The following is a 19586-nucleotide window of genomic DNA, read 5'->3' as shown; positions in this document are numbered from 1 at the left end:
CAATACTATGGAATACCCTCCCGGTAACAGTTAGAGATGCTACCTCAGTAGAAGCATTTAAGTCCCATCTTAAAACTCATTTGTATACTCTAGCCTTTAAATAGACCCCCCTTTTTTAGACCAGTTGATCTGCCGTTTTCTTTTCTCCTTTTCCCCCTCGCCGGGTTATTCCGGTTCCGGTGACCATGGATGAGGTGCTGGCTGTCCAGAGTTGGGACCCGGGGTGGACCGCTCGCCTGTGCATCGGTTGGGGACGTCTCTGCGCTACTGACCTGTCTCCGCTCGGGATGGTCTCCTGCTGGCTCCACTATCGACTGGACTCTCACTGTTATGTGGATCCACTGGGGACTGTACTTAGAGGGGGGGTTACCCACATATGCGGTCCTCTCCAAGGTTTCACATAGTCATTCACATCGACGTCCCTTGTGTGGGCTCTGTGCCGAAGATGTCGTTGTGGCTTGTGCAGCCCTTTGAGACTTTTGTGATTTAGGGCTATATAAATAAACATTGATTGATTGATTGATTGATTTTGGAACGTAACTTCCGCCCTTCAATATGGATACGGGAAATGTTTGTGGGAAATATAAAAAAATCCAAAGCCCTCTGTACCAGTTTGGCTTACTCAAATCTCTTGTCCATTGGAAGAGCTCATATGGATCAATTCCACCAATTTAACTTATTTTTTCGAGGTAGCGAGCATTTGCAAAACTGTATACAGTTTGTCTCGGTCCCTTAAGTTTTTCATTTTGTGCGATCCTTTTTAATCCAGTTAGTTTTTCTTTCGCACATTATCGCGTGTACAGTACAGCCATGTAAACAAAACCTACGTCCAGCCAAAATGGCTACCCGGCACTCAAAATGCATTGCAAAATCAGGTGCCCTTTCAAGCCCTATAGAGGCCACTGACGTTATACTGACACCTAGTGACCACTCAATATACAGTACGAACATCGCAATCTGTTTATTTCTCTTTGGTTTTCAGAATCGGCTGTATATTTGACTGATAGTCGATAATGGGCAAAACCTAACGAGCCACATTCGACTATGAAAATCCTTAGCTTAGGTGAAGACAGCCCTAGTGTGTCTTGAAGCGTTGACCTCTCCACTGTCTTACAGCCTGATGATCGACATGAGCGAGCTGCACAGAGAACAGAAGGTTGACGAGGTGAGCGCTCTCTCCGTTCTCCTCTCCATGCGCCTCCTTTGTGTCACAGCCAGCGACTGATGTCCTTTTGCATTGCTGCCAGTGGTTCGACCTGGAGGAAGCGCCCACCGGGAAGCTCCACTTGAAGCTGGAGTGGCTCTCTCTGCTGTCCACGTGCGAGACGCTGGAGCAGGTACACCACGGTCACTGTTTCAGTGTAGTCTTTCTACCTGTCTGACCGGCGCCCTCTTGGACCAATCAGGTGCTGCGAAGCGTGCGCGCCGACAGAAGCCTGGCCAACGATGGCCTGTCGTCAGCACTGCTGGTGGTCTATCTGGACTCTGCTAAGAACCTTCCAGTAAGTTCAGCTCGATGCATCCGTCATCCACACGCACACGCCGAACTGGTTGAGTAGGAAATGCCAAGGGAGTCCACTTGTTCAAATAATACTGTAAGCAGAGGTCAGTGTTACCACAAGGCTTAGCATTTAATCAGTTTGTGCATGTGTTCTTTGGTTTCCATGACGACTGAACTTCTTATGAACCCGTGTGTAGCAGCAGCAGTTACTTTTATGATCAGCAACCTCATCCTCACTGTATGGACATGGCAAGGGGAAAGCCGCCTTTCATTGTATGGACGTGCTTTACGTAATGCTGTCTAATGCAAGGCAAACTTTGATATTTTGTCGTTTTTTTTTATGCGCCAAAACCACTTTAATGGAGGTTAAAATATGCAAAGCAGTGCCATTTTAGCTTTCTGTTAATAGGTGCATAAATGTGGGGCGGTGTGGCTCAGATGGTAGAGCGTTTTTTCCCCCAGAGACTGGAGAGTTCCTGGTACCAAGTACTGTGTCCTTGGGCAGGACACCTCAGCCACATTGCTCCCACTGCCACTCACAAAAAGAGAATCTCAGTCTCAATGGGAATTAATTGGTAAAAATTTTTTTAAAGAACATTCGCACGACATGAAAACATTCGAGATATCAAATTAATGCTTGAAAAAAACAAATTCAGGGCCATTCCACCAAGTTAGTGCCGTTTGCCTCAACCTTCTAAAAGGAAATGTATGAATGCATGAAAACGTTGTGTGTAAATTATGCTATCCTGCACGTTGATCTGCTTGAATATTTAGTGAGTACAATTCAAAAAGATTCAACTTAAACACTGAAAAATAGCATTTGCTGCCTGTCGTCACTTCCTAAAATTAGACTTTACCATGACAGAACGGCAATCTATTTGTAGCATCGGGGGCGTGGCTAGTCGCCGCAAGTCAATGAATGCATGGGAAACACCGTATGAAACATATTCTTTTAAATGATTGACTTTTTATGTGTTTTTACACATGTTTATTTACTATTTCTTTTAAACACAAAACATTTTTGTTAGAATTCACACTTTAGGTGTGTTCTTGGTTGGGTTTCACTCAATCCTGTTATCTGAACACATCGCCCCTTTTGATAAAGTCACAAGGTCTACAGGAAATTGCATAATGAACTCATTTTCTTTTTTGTTTGTTTAATAATATTTCAACTATGACTGCTCAGCACAGTCCTGTTACCTAAATCTTTTTCTAAATATGATTTATTTTTGAAAAATATTTTTTTGTTGTCTGTAATGTGCTCAGCGTCAACCGGCTTTTAGTATAAATGCCATGTGGCTGTATTTCATGTATTTGCTAATACTATGCTAAAACTCACTCCTGTTACATTCAGTCCTGTTACTCAATGAGTCTTCTTCGGCTGAGCAACCTAGTACGAAAGTGAAATAAAGTTGCCTGAGATGGGATAGTACACTTTTTGAGTACTGCAGTACTGTATTATCAGATTTTACGGTTGAAAAAAAGTCAGAAATGTAAGTTTATTTTTGGAGAGGCACAACAATCAAATGACATTGAGTTGGTGGAATGGTCCTGCCACTTCTTCTGAAATTCTACACTTTCTGGCCCAGAAATTCCCAATTAACCCATTTTTACACATTTAAAACAAAACTTCTCAATTTCCGTAAATCCAGATTTTGCGGACAGTGTTAAGCTTAATCTTTTTAAAGGGAAACTGTACTTTTTTGGGAAATTCGCCTATCAATCACAATCCTTATGTAAGACATGACGACGGATGGATTTTTTAATGCATTCTAACTTGTAAATAAAAGTAAATAAGAGCCTCTATTTCGCCCATAAAATCCAATAAATAACCATTCAAAAACCGCCATTTACATTTCTTGACTTGAATATTAACCAAGTACTAGTGATATTGTTATTATAAGCGCTAACGCAGACAAACTATTTATAGTGGCGCCGTGATCACAAGCTTGTGTCCTTATGGTTATATCATCGAGTGGTCTGCTGCTTCCTCGCTACCTGTAAGTTTATTCTAGATCATAAATCATGCATCTCACCTGAACAGAATAAGTCTGAGTAGGTATTCCGACAAGTTGGTACACTTTGAAAGCCAGTTAGGACCCGAAACCCCAACCCTTGTCTTCGTGAGGATTATCAATCAATCAATCAATGTTTATTTATATAGCCCTAAATCACAAGTGTCTCAAAGGGCTGTACAAGCCACAACGACATCCTCGGTACAGAGCCCACATACGGGCAAGGAAAACTCACCCCAGTGGGACGTCAATGTGAATGACTATGAGAAACCTTGGAGAGGACCGCATATGTGGGTACCCCCCCCCCCCTAGGGGATTATGAGACATTCTTCACCTTAAGCGGAATATAACATCCTAGCAGTCGGCATCCTAATCACTGCAGACATTGTACAGTAAGTGATGTTTTATTATGTTTGTTGGCTCTCATGAAGTCTGCAGTGAGTAATAATCAGTGATGAAGAAAAAAAAAAAGTAAACATCGTTTTTGAAATTAATGTGATGTGTATGCTTGAAATGATTAAATAGAATAGAATAGAATAGAATAGAATGGACTTTATTGTCATTATATTTGCATATAACGAGATTGGAACTGGGAACAAATATGGGATAAAAATATGGGATAAAAATAAATTACACAAGAAGTAATAAAGATAAAACTAAGAATTGAAATAAATAGACTACTATTCAAAAAAAAAAAAAAGCAATCCTGTACAATGTACAAAACAATATACAAAATACTGTACAATATACAGAACAAGACAAGAGTACCGGAGTGATAACAATCAGTGTCTGATGTATTGCACTCAAAGGGTAATATTGCACAGTAGGGTATTAGGGTAGGATATTGTATATTAAATACGTAAATATTAAATGTCTTTATAAATGTGCCCGTTAGTACATTACATATATACTTACATTGTGTATCCTTAATGGAGGTGTTTGGATGTTTTTTAAAGGGTTTTATATGCGAAATTGCACTGCTTGCATAGGCTCCTTTGTAAGCAAACTATTAAATGATAAATGGGTTATACTTGTATAGCGCTTTTCTACCTTCAAGGTACTCAAAGCGCTTTGACAGTATTTCCACATTTACCCATTCACACACACATTCACACACTGATGGAGGGAGCTGCCATGCAAGGCGCTAACCAGCACCCATCAGAGGCAAAGGGTGAAGTGTCTTGCCCAAGGACACAACGGACGTGACTAGGAAGGTAGAAGGTGTGGATTGAACCCAAGTAACCAGCAACCCTCCGATTGCTGGCACAGCCACTCTACCAACTTCGCCACACCGTCCCTATTGATCGCATTTATTTAATATTTACAATGCAAAAAAATAAAAATAATATTCATCGTCATGTCTGTCATAATTATTGTGACTGATCGCCAAAATTCCCAAAAAGTGCAGTTCCACTTTGAGTATTCACATGCAATTTCTACACAAATAATCTTCTCTCGTTGAGAAACATGTTGTGACGTTCACTCCCACTTTACACCTTTTTTCGAGCTTAATGCTCTCCAGGAATGTTGTAAGGCGGGTCATGTTTCCTCATATTTTTGGTTCATGCTACCGGCCGTGAAAGAAAAGGGCCCCCGCAGTCATACTTTATGTACTTTTAGCCGCTCATGTGGCTAAAAGTGTTGTCAAGTGGTGCTAGAATGGCTAATGAGAATGAATGATTGTCTTCACATTCATTGTTTCATACTTCCTCTTCCTCGTCTCTCCTCACCAAGAGCATCTTCAGCGGCAGTTTAGGATGTGGGAATTTAAGCGAGAGACGAGCGTCGGGTCTGGTGTTTTGCGAGAGCAGCAGCTCAGAGTATCGCAGCATCGGCGTGAGTGACCCTGCATGGTGCTCAGTGCTGTGACGTCTGGCTTTAACATGTTAGCTAGCTGCACGGCTAATTGATGAACTGATATCCGACCGCCACCGCATTGGGATACACATGCTCCATCTAACTGTATGTACAGTATAGATGCAGTGTTTCCCACAGTACTGAAATTACTATTAATGTAGTCTAATTTCTCCGTGAAGCATGTGCATGTATTTTTTATTGACGCTGTAGGAGGCAAAAAGAGTGAAAAACATGAAAAGTTAAACAAATATCTTTATTAATAATAATAATAATTGTGTTTTTTTAATGTCACAAGCAAGACTGGGCTGTCTGTCAGTGCTTTTAGAAGGGAGGGCAGGAAGAAGGGCACAGCAGCACTGGCTGCTGGTTGAAAAGACCAATATGTGCTTTCATGTTACTTCTAAACGTGTCCAATAAGACCAGAAAAAGTGGCTAAATTTGTCCTTTGTAAAAAATCTGAATTTTTGTGGTCTGAATACTGGCTAATTTGGCAACACTAATTTGTCCTGCTATGTTTCCTTATTCTCTGGCAGACCGTTTGCGCATGAGGTGTGCTGTATGTCAACAGCTCAAAAGAAAAAAAAAAGTTGGTTTGATAAAAAAAAGATTTAACTCATAAAATGAATAACAATTGGAAGTTGAAGAAATTCACCTCAATATAAAATGACTTGTGTTAATAGCTGGCAATCATGATTTACACCAGGGGTCCCCAAACTTTTTGACTCCGGGGCCGCATTGGGGTAAAACAATTTGGCTGGGGGCCGCACTATATATATATATATATATATATATATATATATATATATATATATATATATATATATATATATATATATATATATATATATATATATATATATATATATATATATATATATATATATATATATATATATATATATATATATTCCTCGCGCACTAATTGACTTAAAGAGAGCACTTGCTGCATGTCACGTTATCGATGGTAAAATACATTTTTAGACAATATGATTTGCCTGAGTGGCTAGGAGACGGTAGAACATTGACTAGTAAGGACAAATTAAAAAAACAAAAAATAATTTAAAAAAAATAATACTTTTTTTTTTTTTTTTTTTAATTTGGGACTTCCCGCGGGCCGGATTTTGGACGCTGGGGCGCCGTATCCGTCCCGCGGGCCGTAGTTTGGGGACCCCTGATTTACACAAAAAAGATCTAGAACAAAAGGTTTTAAAAACACATGCTATTGTGGCTGTCTGGGTTGTACGATATAGACGATGTACAATATGTAAATTATATAAATTTAGCTAACGATAGAGATTTTAATTCTATTGCCCTGTTGTGATGAAGCATGTTGACACATTCTAGCTGTGTCTTGCATCAGAAGAACAATGTAATGTCCTTGCTCGCTAATATCTCTCCCCAGTGCAAAGCCGCTTCTAAATCACTAATCCTCCCCTTCATGGCGGCAAATAAACTGTACATTTCTTACAAATATCATTATCACTGGAAGACTAGAAGGCAAGGATTAGTTAGACATGCTACACTACACATTGTGGGAGCTGTTAAATGTGAACAAGGTTGGGCGACTCGATGCAAATATCGAAAGTAACGATACCAAGTATAGTACTAGAATTTGGAATTCCGGTTGGAATTGCGTGTGAATTCCCAGTTTCGCAATCTGCCGAACCGCCGATACTCGTGAGCGGAACTGAAATGCTTAAATGTCCAGGGTGAGTGCAGTGTGTGGATGTGTAAACGATATGAATCGGTGGAGAAATGTGGTATATGGACAGGTTTGTATATTGTCCATTAAATTTCAATGGGGGGAATTTCCTGGTAATTCTGGGTGATCAGGGAATTTTCGGAATGGGGAAATGCAGTATGCTGGCTTAAATGTCCAGGGTGAGTGGAGTGTGTGGATTGTGGAACGATTCAAATCGGATGGGAAATGTGGGATTAATAAATTGTATATTTCTCATTCATTGTCAATCAGAAGAAAATTACCGGAAATTTCAGAAAAACCGGGAATTTGGGGAAAGGGAAAACTTGTTTTGCGTTCGATGTACACTACCGTTCAAAAGTTTGGGGTCACCCAAACAATTTTGTGTTTGAGCCTTCATTTCTAAGAACAAGAATAGACTGTCGAGTTTCAGATGAAAGTTCTCTTTTTCTGGCCATTTTGAGCGTTTAATTGACCCCACAAATGTGATGCTCCAGAAACTCAATCTGCTCAAAGGACGGTCAGTTTTGTAGCTTCTGTAACGAGCTAAACTGTTTTCAGATGTGTGAACATGATTGCACAAGGGTTTTCTAATCATCAATTAGCCTTCTGAGCCAATGAGCAAACACATTGTACCATTAGAACACTGGAGTGATAGTTGCTGGAAATGGGCCTCTATACACCTATGTAGATATTGCACCAAAAACCAGACATTTGCAGCTAGAATAGTCATTTACCACATTAGCAATGTATAGAGTGTATTTCTTTAAAGTTAAGACTAGTTTAAAGTTATCTTCATTGAAAAGTACAGTGCTTTTCCTTCAAAAATAAGGACATTTCAATGTGACCCCAAACTTTTGAACGGTAGTGTATAGAAAGAGCAGTGTGGGTGGATGGTTGAAAGTTCTGAATTAGGACATTGTAGACTATGAATACGTAAATTCATTTGAATGGGATTTTCCTAGAGATTTGGGAATTTCGGGAAAACCTGAACTTTGTGAAAATATTGAAATGAGCACAATTGTCCAAGATTATATGAATGAGTTGGTGTTGGATTTTTTCGGAATCAGTTGAAAAATGTTGACAAAGCAGTAGTTTGAATTGAGAATGGGTATTTTGGAATTCCTGGAATTTCTGGAAAACCGGGAATTTGTACGAAAAGAAAAATGGTTATTTTGTTGAAAAATGTGGACTGTGAAAACTTTCCAGCCAGAGGTGAAAATAGGGCTTTGGAGAACGAGGATTTTTGGGGAATTTCTATACATTTTTTAACCTGGAAAATGGTAGTTTGATTGGAATGGTTCCACCATCTACACTCGTGGAGATCACTTTGAACAATCGGGTGAGAAATGTGGCAATTGTGCAAGTTAGAAAAACGGACAATTCATTTTCAATGGGAAAAATGTTCCGGAAAACCGGCAAATCTGGGTACTCTGGGATATTTCTGAACATTTTTATTTTTTTTGTGAGCACACGATTCCCGGTCAAGCCGAATGTTTTGATACTCGAACGGTTCCGATCGAGTGAAAACTTTGGGCTGTGGCCATCCGGCAATCTTTTGCGCATTTGGAAGTATAATAATAAATTGATGAAATTTTGGTGTAGAAAACTTTGTGTGAATGCTTGGGTATTAACACAATTAGTATATGGTCGATACTACACTGATTAGATCTATAGTAGGGCAGCATTGATTAAGTCGTTAATTTGATTAAATAAAAGCTTTGATTTATATTATTTTGCTTCAATTAACTGTTTAATGTTAGTGTACCTAATAAAAGTTGACAAAAGCCAACTGCATTGATTGCCTTGAATTTTAAAAACAAGGACATTGTTTCTGCATGCCCGCTGCAATGGAGCGCACATTAAAGTGTGGGTGACGTGAGCTGTGTGGCAGTGAACAGCAGATTTTTTAAAATAAATAAAAAACTGTATTCATGCACATATGTTAAAAGTGTAATTTCAATATTGATGATGTGCATTTATTAGAAAAACAGAATGAAGGTTGTAGCAAGCAGAAACATTTTAAAATATTGAGCCTATAAAGTGTGTGTTTTATTTGATTACACGATTAATCGAACAAACTAATGGATAGAATACACCAATACTAAAAAACTTGATTGTTGCGGCCCTAATTAGATCAGCATTTTTTATTATTGCAAAATACTTTGTATGTCCTTTTTGTTATTGTTTACAACAACTCAGGAAATGGGTCCCTGGACACATGATGACTTTTAAAGGAAAAAACCAAAGGACTTAAATCAGAGCTAATTAGTAGGGCGTAGTTTAGATGGTCAGCCCAGGAAGAATGCGAGATTGCAGCTGATTTGAAATCAGAGCGCACTCCAGGCAGACGCCTATCCGTGACATTCAGCAGCTTTAAGGAACACAGTAGAGACAAGCTACTTTGACAAAACATTCCCAGTCCCTAAAGGATTTCGCAATGTTGGAGTCGGCTCAATTCAGGCTAATTTAACCCATCCCAGCTCAGAATTTTGTTAATAACCAGCAAATTCCCCACACGTTTGGCCAATCAGCGTTATTTTGGCCAATCAAATGTGTCTTCTTTAAGACACATTTATCTGTATCTTATAATGCTAGACTTAGGGAGACCCGAAAATAATATGTTACAGTAATCGAGACTAGATGTAACAAAGGCATGAATAATAATCTCAGTGAAAATGGGACGAATTGTAGCGATATTACGGCGATGAAAAAAGGCTGTTTTAGCAACACTCTTAATGTATGACACAAACGAGAAAGATAGGTGGAGGATAATACTGAGATTCTTTACTTATTTATTTAGTAGGATGTTAGCAATAGCTAAGCTAGCTGTGGGTTACAAACAACGTGGAAAAAGCATCACCCCTATTCAGCGATCAATAACTGAGAATACTTCAAATATTTATCACATTAATGCACAGTGTATTTCAGACTTGAAATATATTTAGTTTGAAACACATCTCTCCAGGAAACACCACACGGTGGCAAGTCCGGCTGACTTACCTCTGAAAGGACGACGAGGTTTTGCACACCCAAAGTTGGTTTGTTTGTAAGCCTTTACTGACTTTGCATTTTGAAATGTTTCGCCTGTATTTAAACGGACTCCGTTGACGACCGGCATACAGGACGCCTTTGGCCTCAAATGTCGTCTAATGGTCCTGCTCTTATAGATCAATTCCAGCAATTTTACTTCTTTTCTAAGGTGCCTTTGGAACAGGGGTCCAGTTTGTTTTGGTTTAGTACCTTGATTTTTTTCTTTCATACCATCCTTTTTAATCCAGTTTCTCTCTCTCTCTCTCTCTCTCTCTCTCTCTCTCTCTCTCTCTCTCTCTCTCTCTCTCTCTCTCTCTCTCTCTCTCTCACAATACCGCTTGTTGAGTACAGCCATGTAAACAAAAACTTTTTGTCCAGCAACAATGGCCGCCCAGCCCCCACAATGCATTGTGAAATCCCCTGCCAGTTTGAGCCCTATATTGCCTCATTATGTCTCCAGCTTGTTTCCGTCTTCCTTCCTCATGCCCGCCTTGCTAACTGTGGGTGTGATTTTTTTCCCCCTCTGCGGCTTAAAGAACAACCTAACAGATTTCAGCTGTGACGGGTTGAAGCACGTCTTTAAGGCCCTGAAGGTAACGTGGGAACCACAGGTTGTCCGCGCAACGTCACGTCCATTTGTGCTCCCCACCTTTTCGCCGGCGTGCACCAGTCGGCATCATGTTGTGCTGACGCTCCATGACACAGCGAATGAGCATGAGCTTGTGTGTTTGCGCATTTAAGCTTATCTTGCATGAGGTTTCATACTAACGGCACCTTTGCTTTCATCTCAACTGCAACCCTGCAGCCACCAGAAGCTTATCATTGTCCTCATCCTGGTCACATCATCAGTAGAGTAGCTGTTCCAGCTTCTCTGCATTACTTCTGCTCTACGTGGCACATTCTAATTTGATTTAATAAGTCCACATAAACTCATTGCGTTACGATACTCCCTATAAAACACATTGCTGTGCAGTCTAGGCAACTGTTAAGCGTCAGCAATTTTTTTGGTGCCTGCAAGCTTCACTGTAAGCCAATAAACAAAGTAGAATATTGATAGAATGGCACACTGTTATTTGAAAGGAAATACAATACAGGGACTGCAAATGGAAATGAGCTATTTAGCTATAATCTGGTACAGAACATTATTGTCTTTGAGCTTAATGTTTCTGTGCATTGTCCCTTCAAATAAAGACTAAACTAAACAATAGAAAAATCTAAGCAAATCCAAGCAAATAATACAAAACATAGTACTGCCTAACAGAAGCCTTGAGTGCATTATGGTAAGAATAAAGGACAATATGTAATTCTGGCGCATGTATTATGAGCTGTTGCATGAAACAAAAGCTGCATGCATTGGAAGGCCAGCAGGCACAAGACATGAAAACAACGTTGAGAACTTGTTGAATTAGGTCCTGACGTTGAGCAACTCAAACATTGAAACATGTTTTTTTTAACCTTTAATCCAGGGGTGTCCAAACTTTTTCCACTGAGGGCCGCACACGGAAAAATTTAAGCATGCGGGGCCCATTTTGATATTTTTCATTTTCAAACCTTAACAAAATATATGGATTTTTTTTCTTTTTAACCTTTAGGGCTCCCTGGGACTATAAAGGGTATCAGTCATTAAACTGTTAAAAATAAGTCAAATTATTATTTTTTTTATTTTATTTAACGCTTACAGTAAATCTCTATATCAACTTGAGGTTGATATAAAGTAAAAAAAAAAAAAAAGGTTTTCTGTCAAAGACAACTTTGTTTTTTATAGTAAAACTGAAATATGCAGTATTTAGTAATTAGAGCCTTAAAAGATCAATAATGCAGGACACCATTGATTTTAAGTCTTTAATATTTTTGAGTAATCACAGTGAAAAGTTAAATAAAATCCTACTAAATATATTTGGGATCCAAAAGGTCCCCCACTCATAAAGTGATACATTTTTATTAGTTTTTTTTACTTTTAACACTTAAATTACGAGATCAACTTCAGATATATCTGTCGATTTTACGTTTGAACTATTATTTTGTTTGTATTATGCTCTTTTGTCAAATAAAATGTTGGTGTTTTTTTAATGGCAACCACACAATATATGCAATATTTTTCCCACATAAAACATTTTAAAGTGATATTTTTTAAGTAATAATTCATTAATACATAGATTTTTAGTCTTTTTTTTTTTTTTTTAGCAATGGCAAAAAAAATAAAAATAAACAAAAGACAAAACAAAAAAAACAGCCTGCATGGCAGCTGCAACTTTTTCTTGTTAGATTTCACCTCTTTCCACTTTTTTTAAATGTTTTTTTTAATTTTTGCAATATTATCAATTTTGCAATTTTTGCAGAATGTGTGGCGGGCCGGTAAACAATTAGCTGCGGGCCGCAAATGGCCCCCGGGCCGCACTTTGGGCACCCCTGCTTTAATCAATGTTGGGTTCTGACGTTGATTTGACCATTGAAATTCCCCAACCAAAATTCTCCAACACAAATTTAAAAGTTGAAACATGCTTTTTGACGACGTTTATTCAATATCATGTTGTGACGTTGATTTGACCATTGAATGTTGGTCATTTCCCAACCATAATTCTACAACACAAATTCCGAAAGTTGAAACAACATGCTTTTTGACGACGTTTATTCAATGTCATGTTGCGACGTTGATTTGACCCTTGAAATTTGGTCATTTCCCAACAAACAACGTGTATCCAACGTTAGACATCAACGTTGTCTCAATTTACAAATACAACTATTTTGCAAGGTTGTTTCAAAGTCCGTTTTAAAGGACATGCATGTGTAATCAACGTTGTATCAATGTCTTGTGCCTGCTGGGTGAAGTGTTTGAAAGAAATACATTGAAACACTATGCCTTATAAAAGGAACCCATAAGGAGCCTAAGTGACGTGTATGTAGGAAACAGTTTAAGTGGTTCTCATGTGACAGTTGTGTGACTATCCCAGGATTTAACCAAAATGGTAAGCGTATTTTTTGCCTTAGAAAAGGCATTTTAAAGCATTTGTAATGTTTTCATAAGATGTCACGTTGTCAACAATTGGCAAATACAATTTATTATTAATATTAGGTCATGCTAAATTCAACAACATTAAGGAATGTCGTACATTTCATCGATAGAACCTTAACAAATAAGTTATTACAATGTCCAGAAACGACTTATGAATTGTGCAGTTCAGTTCAAATTTGTACTCTAGTATTTACATATTTATATTCAATGTTTTTGACTTGTCCTTATTTAATCAGGATACAAGGTTATTTGGTTCTGTGACGCAGGTCGGACCTCAAAAACTCGTAATGCGAAACAGCGTCGCCCACTGAAATGATTTAAAATAATTTAAAATCAAAATCAACAGCACAATTTCAACACATGACATGCATTTAAAAAATAAATAAATCAACTTTTAGATTTAGTTTCTCCATATGTCCATGAATAAATGTTCGCCGGCATAATAGCTGGCATAATAGCCGGCATAATAGCTGGCATAATAGCTGGCATAATCGGCTCAATCTGCTTCAGTATGGAGCAGACTCGCAGTGCTACGCTCCAACTGCTTTGCCAAGTTGGCTACAAGTTCAGTCATGTTTTTGATTATTTATTTTTTTCATTCAATAAATGTCATCCACTTCTTCTTCCTCCCATGGTTGGAAAACAAAGTTCTGTCCATTTCTAGAGGTTAACAGGAACGTTCTACATTTACTTAAAGGGGAAGTGACCTTATGTTGGAATATTGCCTATCGTTCACAATCCTTATGAGAGACAATAAGACTCTTTTTTTTTTGTGTGTGTTTTTTTAGCAGTCTAACATGTAAAAATCGTCTCGTTCTTGGTGGCTAGCAATGCAAATAAAATGGAGCAATCCATTCTACCTCTAAATCACTTTAAAATGCATTTAAAAACCACCAACAATACTTCATTTACGTTCCGTAACCTGTACAATAACCAAGCTGTAGTGACGTTGGTATTGTAAGAACTTTTCCTAGCGTAGTAACACATCGGTGTGCTATGGAATTTGCCATAAAAGCTAACTACAGCAAGAGATCAGCTAGCTACGTCAGCACCCGAAGCGCATTTTTGTTTGTAATGCACTAGAGATGTCCGATAATATCGGCAGCCCGATAAATGCTTTAAAATGTGATATCCGAAATTATCGGTATCTGTTTCAAAAAGTAAAATGTATGACTTTTTAAAACGCCGCTGTACAAGTGGTACACGGACGTAGGGAGAAGTACAGAGCGCCAATAAACCTTAAAAGCACTGCCTTTGCGTGCCGGCCCAATCACATAATATCTACGGCTTTTCACACACACAAGTGAATGCAATTCATACTTGGTCAACAGCCATACAGGTCACACTGAAGCTGGCCGTATAAACAACTTTAACACTGTTACAAATATGTGCCACACTGTGAACCCACACCAAACAAGAATGACAAACACATTTCGGGAGAACATCCGCACCGTAACACAACATAAACACAACAGAACAAATACCCAGAACCCTTTGCAGCACTAACTCTTCCGGGACGCTACAATATGCCCCCCCAAACCCCGCCCACCTCAACCTCCTCATGCTCTCTCAGGGAGAGCATGTCCCAAATTCCAAGCTGCTGTTTTGAGGCATGTTAAAAAAATAATGCACTTTGTGACTTCAATAATAAATATGGCAGTGCCATGTTGGCATTTTTTTCCATATCTTGAGTTGATTTATTTTGGAAAACCTTGTTACATTGTTTAATGCATCCAGCGGGGCATCACAACAAAATTAGGCATAATAATGTGTTAATTCCACGACTGTATATATCGGTATCGGTTGATATCGGAATCGGTAATTAAGAGTTGGACAATATCGGAATATCGAATATCGGCAAAAAAGCCATTATCGGACATCTCTATAATGCACAATACAATGCAATAAGACACCAATCTGTACTGACTGAAAAACATCAACAATCATATTACGGTAGCTGTAAAGTATTATTTCATGTTCTGTTTGTACACAGCTAGCCAGACAGCGTATGGACTGTAGTTGTAATAAGCATGACGTGCTGCGTGTATCATGGTCAATATTATAGTGACTCACTCAATAGACAGTTGTGCGTTTGGTCCAGCTGGCTAGGGACGTTTTTTTCCGGTTTATTTTGGGTAAGCACGCCATTAATGTCGAAATAGCTGAGCTCCACAAGTTCCACATTTACAGCATCAAAGTCACGCCGACCTCACTCTCTCGGCTTCCGTCTGCTCCAACGTTTCACCCTCTTCTTCCTGCTGGGCTTCTATAAACAGTAGTTCATCCTCCATGTATTCAGCTTGAAAAAAAAAAAGGTTGTGAATCCTCATCGGTCCAAAAATAGTCGTCTTCGTTGTCCGATACCAAGTCTGCCATGATTAGAAAACAGTCGCGTTTGTTTCCGGAAGTAGGAACACACATTTGTTGCCGGTAGTCGGAAATGTATATATATATATATATATATATATATATATATATATATATATATATATATATATATATATATATATATATATATATATATATATATATATATATATATATATACATATATACATACATTTGCAGCGTGCATATAAAATGTTGGATGGAGGGTTTTGAAGTTGTTTTAGAGGGCTTTGAAGACTACAACGGTGACTCCCATTAGCCGCATCTTGTTTTTTTTAGCATTAAAAAAAAAGACACATGTTCTTGTCTCTCATAATGATCGTGAACGATAGGCAAAATTTCGAAAACAGTGCAGTTCTCCTTTAAGTAACTTTTTGGATAAAATGTAAATGGTAGTTTTAAAATACAACATACAGTACTTACTTACTTTTTACTTGAGTATTTTTGAGAAGAAGAAAAGCTACTTTTATTCCGTGTCTTTGAGTTTTATTCCGAGCGCTACATTTCACCATATGTATTTATAATGTACTGATTACTGCTCGCAAAGAAACATTACATTTAGGTCATTCGGGAGACTTCTTCCAGCGGGCACTGTCACATGACTCACCAGTTTCACCAGTCCAACGTCAGCACTTGTAATGTTTGACTTAATTTCATCAATCAAACGAAGCATGGCAATCATGTGACTTTTAAAAAGTGACATGATGTCAGACCTGACTATTTAGGAAAAGAACATCTGTATCATGCGTTTGTCATCTGTCAGTAGAATTCCACTTCCAACTAGAAAAAAACAAGTTGTAGATACATTTTTTGGTTTTAGCTGTACGTATGCTAACATTAGCCCTGGCACGTCATAAGTGACTATTTAGGAAAAGAACATCTGTATCATGCTTTTGTCATCTGTCAGTAGAATTCCACTTCCAACTAGAGAAAACAAGTTGTAGATACATTTTTTGGTTTCAGCTGTACGTATGCTAACATTAGCCCTGGCACGTCATAAGTGACTGTAAAATGTGCATCTTTTGTTTATTTTGTAGTACACGCACACACACATGAAAACACACACTCACCAACTACGGTTGTAGTTTAAGTACCATTAAAAATAGCTACTCTACTGAATAAATCAGAAGTTACTCACCAGTTCCTCAGTACTTGAGTAGTTTTTTCACTGAATACTTACTTTTATTCAAGCAGTTATTTGGATTACCGTATTTTTCGGAGTATAAGTCACTCCGGAGTATAAGTCGCACCGGCCGAAAATGCATTGCATCAAAACTACGGCAAGTAGTCATGTCCAAAATTTCCAGCCGGACAAACAATATCGGGGGCAGTGCCTTAAAGGCACTGCCTTTAGCGTCCTCTCACCTGAAAAGGAGACCATTATATATGTCTCCGTTATCCATAGGTTAATCTATAACCCATAACACGGTGGCCGAATGGATATAGTCAACATCCCGTTCTCATTTGCGGATGTTTTCAACAAATCCGTGAAGGATATGTTCCCGGATTCAGAGATCGCTCGCCAGTACTCAAATGGCAGAACAAAGGCTACTCAAATAGTGAAAGGTAAGTGTTTTTTTTTTTTTAAGTAAGCAGCAAGTACAGTACAGTTGGTAAAACAACTGTGTTTTCATTACTGTGTTCTGTACTATATATATATATATATATACATATATATACATATACCGTATTTTTCGGACTATAAGTCGCAGTTTTTTTCATAGTTTGGCCGGGGGTGCGACTTATACTCAGGAGCGACTTATGTGTGAAATTATTAACACATTAGCGTAAAATATCAAATAATATTATTTAGCTCATTCACGTAAGAGACTAGACGTATAAGATTTCATGGGATTTAGCGATTAGGAGTGACAGATTGTTTGGTAAACGTATAGCATGTTCTATATGTTATAGTTATTTGAATGACTCTTACCATAATATGTTACGTTAACATACCAGGTACGTTCTCAGTTCTTTATTTATTTTAAATTGCTTTTCAAATGTCTATTCTTGGTGTTGGGTTTTATCAAATACATTTCCCCAAAAAATGCGACTTATAGTCCAGTGCGACTTATATATGTTTTTTTCCTTCTTTATTATGCATTTTCGGCAGGTGCGACTTATACTCCGGTGCGATTTATACTCCGAAAAATACGGTATATATATATATATATATATATATATATATATATATATATATATATATATATATATATATATATATATATATATATATATATATATATATATATATATATATATATATATATAAGAAATACTTTAATTTAAGTGAATTCTAACTATAAATATACTCCCCACCCCCCAATCTCCCGAATTCGGAGGTCTCAAGGTTGGCAAGTATGCGTGACGTATTTGTCTCAATAGCACAAATGCTAGTAGAATAGAATTGAACGGAATGCTTTGTCTAAAAAACATGAGCGCATTACGAAATTACAGTAATAAAGTTTATAAATGTAATAAATTACATTTATAAACACCCTTAATGTCTTCTATGTGGTATACCTCGCATCATTTCAATTGTGTCACTAGCTTCTTTTGGGTTTGGGAAAAAAAAAGGTTCTTGGACCAAATAGACTTCCGTTCTCTTCACATTATAGCTGTGGTAGAGTTTATACTTCCAGTAGGACTGTTGATGTTGCAACACAAGTATCATAATCCCCCTCTGATTCTTTCAAGTCTGCCAAGAAGAGCAGCAGTGAGCCGAGTCCTTACGTCCAGTTGACTGTTGGTCACAAGACACAGGAGAGCAAGGTAGGTCTCCTTTAGTTATTTGTGCTTTAATGAGTGAAGGCCAACGACTTGATTGTGACGAAGCAACAGTCAGTGCGTGTCCATGCACTAAATTAGTCCGATTTCTTGAATAGTTCGGCTCTAAATAAGCCTCCTACAGCCCATGGAAACACCTTCATCTGATCGTGTTCAGTTTTTGAAAAGTCGTACTACCACACCTGGATTATGCGATTGGAAACCAGGGGCCGTACTTATCAAGCTTCTTAGAATTACTCCTAAGAAGTCTGCTAAGAGTTGATTTAAGAGTAAATAAATTCTTCGCTGAAAGCTGCACTTAAAAGTTAGTTATCAAGCGTCTTACTCACACTTTCAGCGAAGTGTAGGACTGAATCTTAAGTGTCACACTCAGAGCTGAATTACGACATTACTATGTGCCGTAAACGGAATTTTAGGTGACGTCATTTCTGTGTCCATAGAAATGACCAATCACGGAAGGGAATCCGTTGTCTAAGAATAAAGAAATATCTTGGAAATATTTAAGTGGACAATGGGAGTGTATATTTTGACAATAAACTACAAAATAATACAAAACAAACTAGTCCCCGCCGGCACTCACGCTACCGCTCCCTCTCTTCTCTCGCCCACACACTCACTGACGTCACTCACCTCACGGCCACACACATACGCTACTGTCATAACATTTTCTTTCCAATTCATTAATTAGGCAACTAATTTGAAACTGGTGTGGGTGGCTCTATGTATACTAGCCCACTGCAGACACATGCAGAAATCAACAAGGAATCAAAAAGTATTAAATCTGTGACAAAAATAATATCCGCTCTGTCTAAACGATACCGTTTGATCAGCTGCTCGTCATAAAAAAACAAAAAACATTGTTCCGTTCCCTGAACGTTCGCGCACGTCTCTCTCGCCTCAGTGCCATCCCCTGCTGGCAACTCCTAACCACTTAAGACACCTCTGAAGGTCTCTTAAATATCGTGGAGAGTAGGAGTGACTCTTAGACTTAAGAACGTTGATAAAAAGCTTTTATTCTTAAGTTTGAGAGTAGGACTAAATTTCGCAAATTCTCAGGACTTAAGTGTAAAATGGCACTCTAAGAAGCTTGATAAGTACGGCCCCAGATCTCTAGAAGACCCTTCGTATCGCGCATGCGCCAGTCTTAACGCGCGGGATACAGATACCATTCAATAAAAAGGTAGCAATAATTGTCCTGTTTATTTGCTTCACATATTAAAAGAAGAGACTATTTTGGAGTCCATCGATGGTAGAAGAAAATAAACTGAGATTTATTTAAGAAGGGTAGCTAAG

At 38.2% G+C, this 19586-nt stretch overlaps 1 protein-coding gene across 3 annotated transcripts in view; it reads left to right on the top strand.

The window, feature by feature from the left end:
- Nucleotides 1-19586, top strand: part of esyt2b (extended synaptotagmin-like protein 2b) — a 90028-nt gene that overhangs the window by 56368 nt on the left and 14074 nt on the right. The window contains exons 11-15 of one of the 3 annotated variants that reach the window (XM_062021628.1): nucleotides 1117-1165; nucleotides 1248-1337; nucleotides 1407-1502; nucleotides 10642-10698; nucleotides 18204-18278. In XM_062021628.1, coding sequence (XP_061877612.1) covers nucleotides 1117-1165; nucleotides 1248-1337; nucleotides 1407-1502; nucleotides 10642-10698; nucleotides 18204-18278 — 367 coding nt within the window. Of the gene's footprint in view, nucleotides 1-1116; nucleotides 1166-1247; nucleotides 1338-1406; nucleotides 1503-5250; nucleotides 5353-10641; nucleotides 10699-18203; nucleotides 18279-19586 lie in introns of all 3 variants that reach the window. The other 2 variants (XM_062021627.1, XM_062021629.1) reach the window with 2 other exon arrangements.

Source organism: Entelurus aequoreus, linkage group LG15, assembly GCF_033978785.1.
Source record: "Entelurus aequoreus isolate RoL-2023_Sb linkage group LG15, RoL_Eaeq_v1.1, whole genome shotgun sequence".
Lineage (NCBI taxonomy): Eukaryota > Metazoa > Chordata > Actinopteri > Syngnathiformes > Syngnathidae > Entelurus > Entelurus aequoreus.
This window is presented reverse-complemented; position numbering and strand designations above follow the sequence as displayed.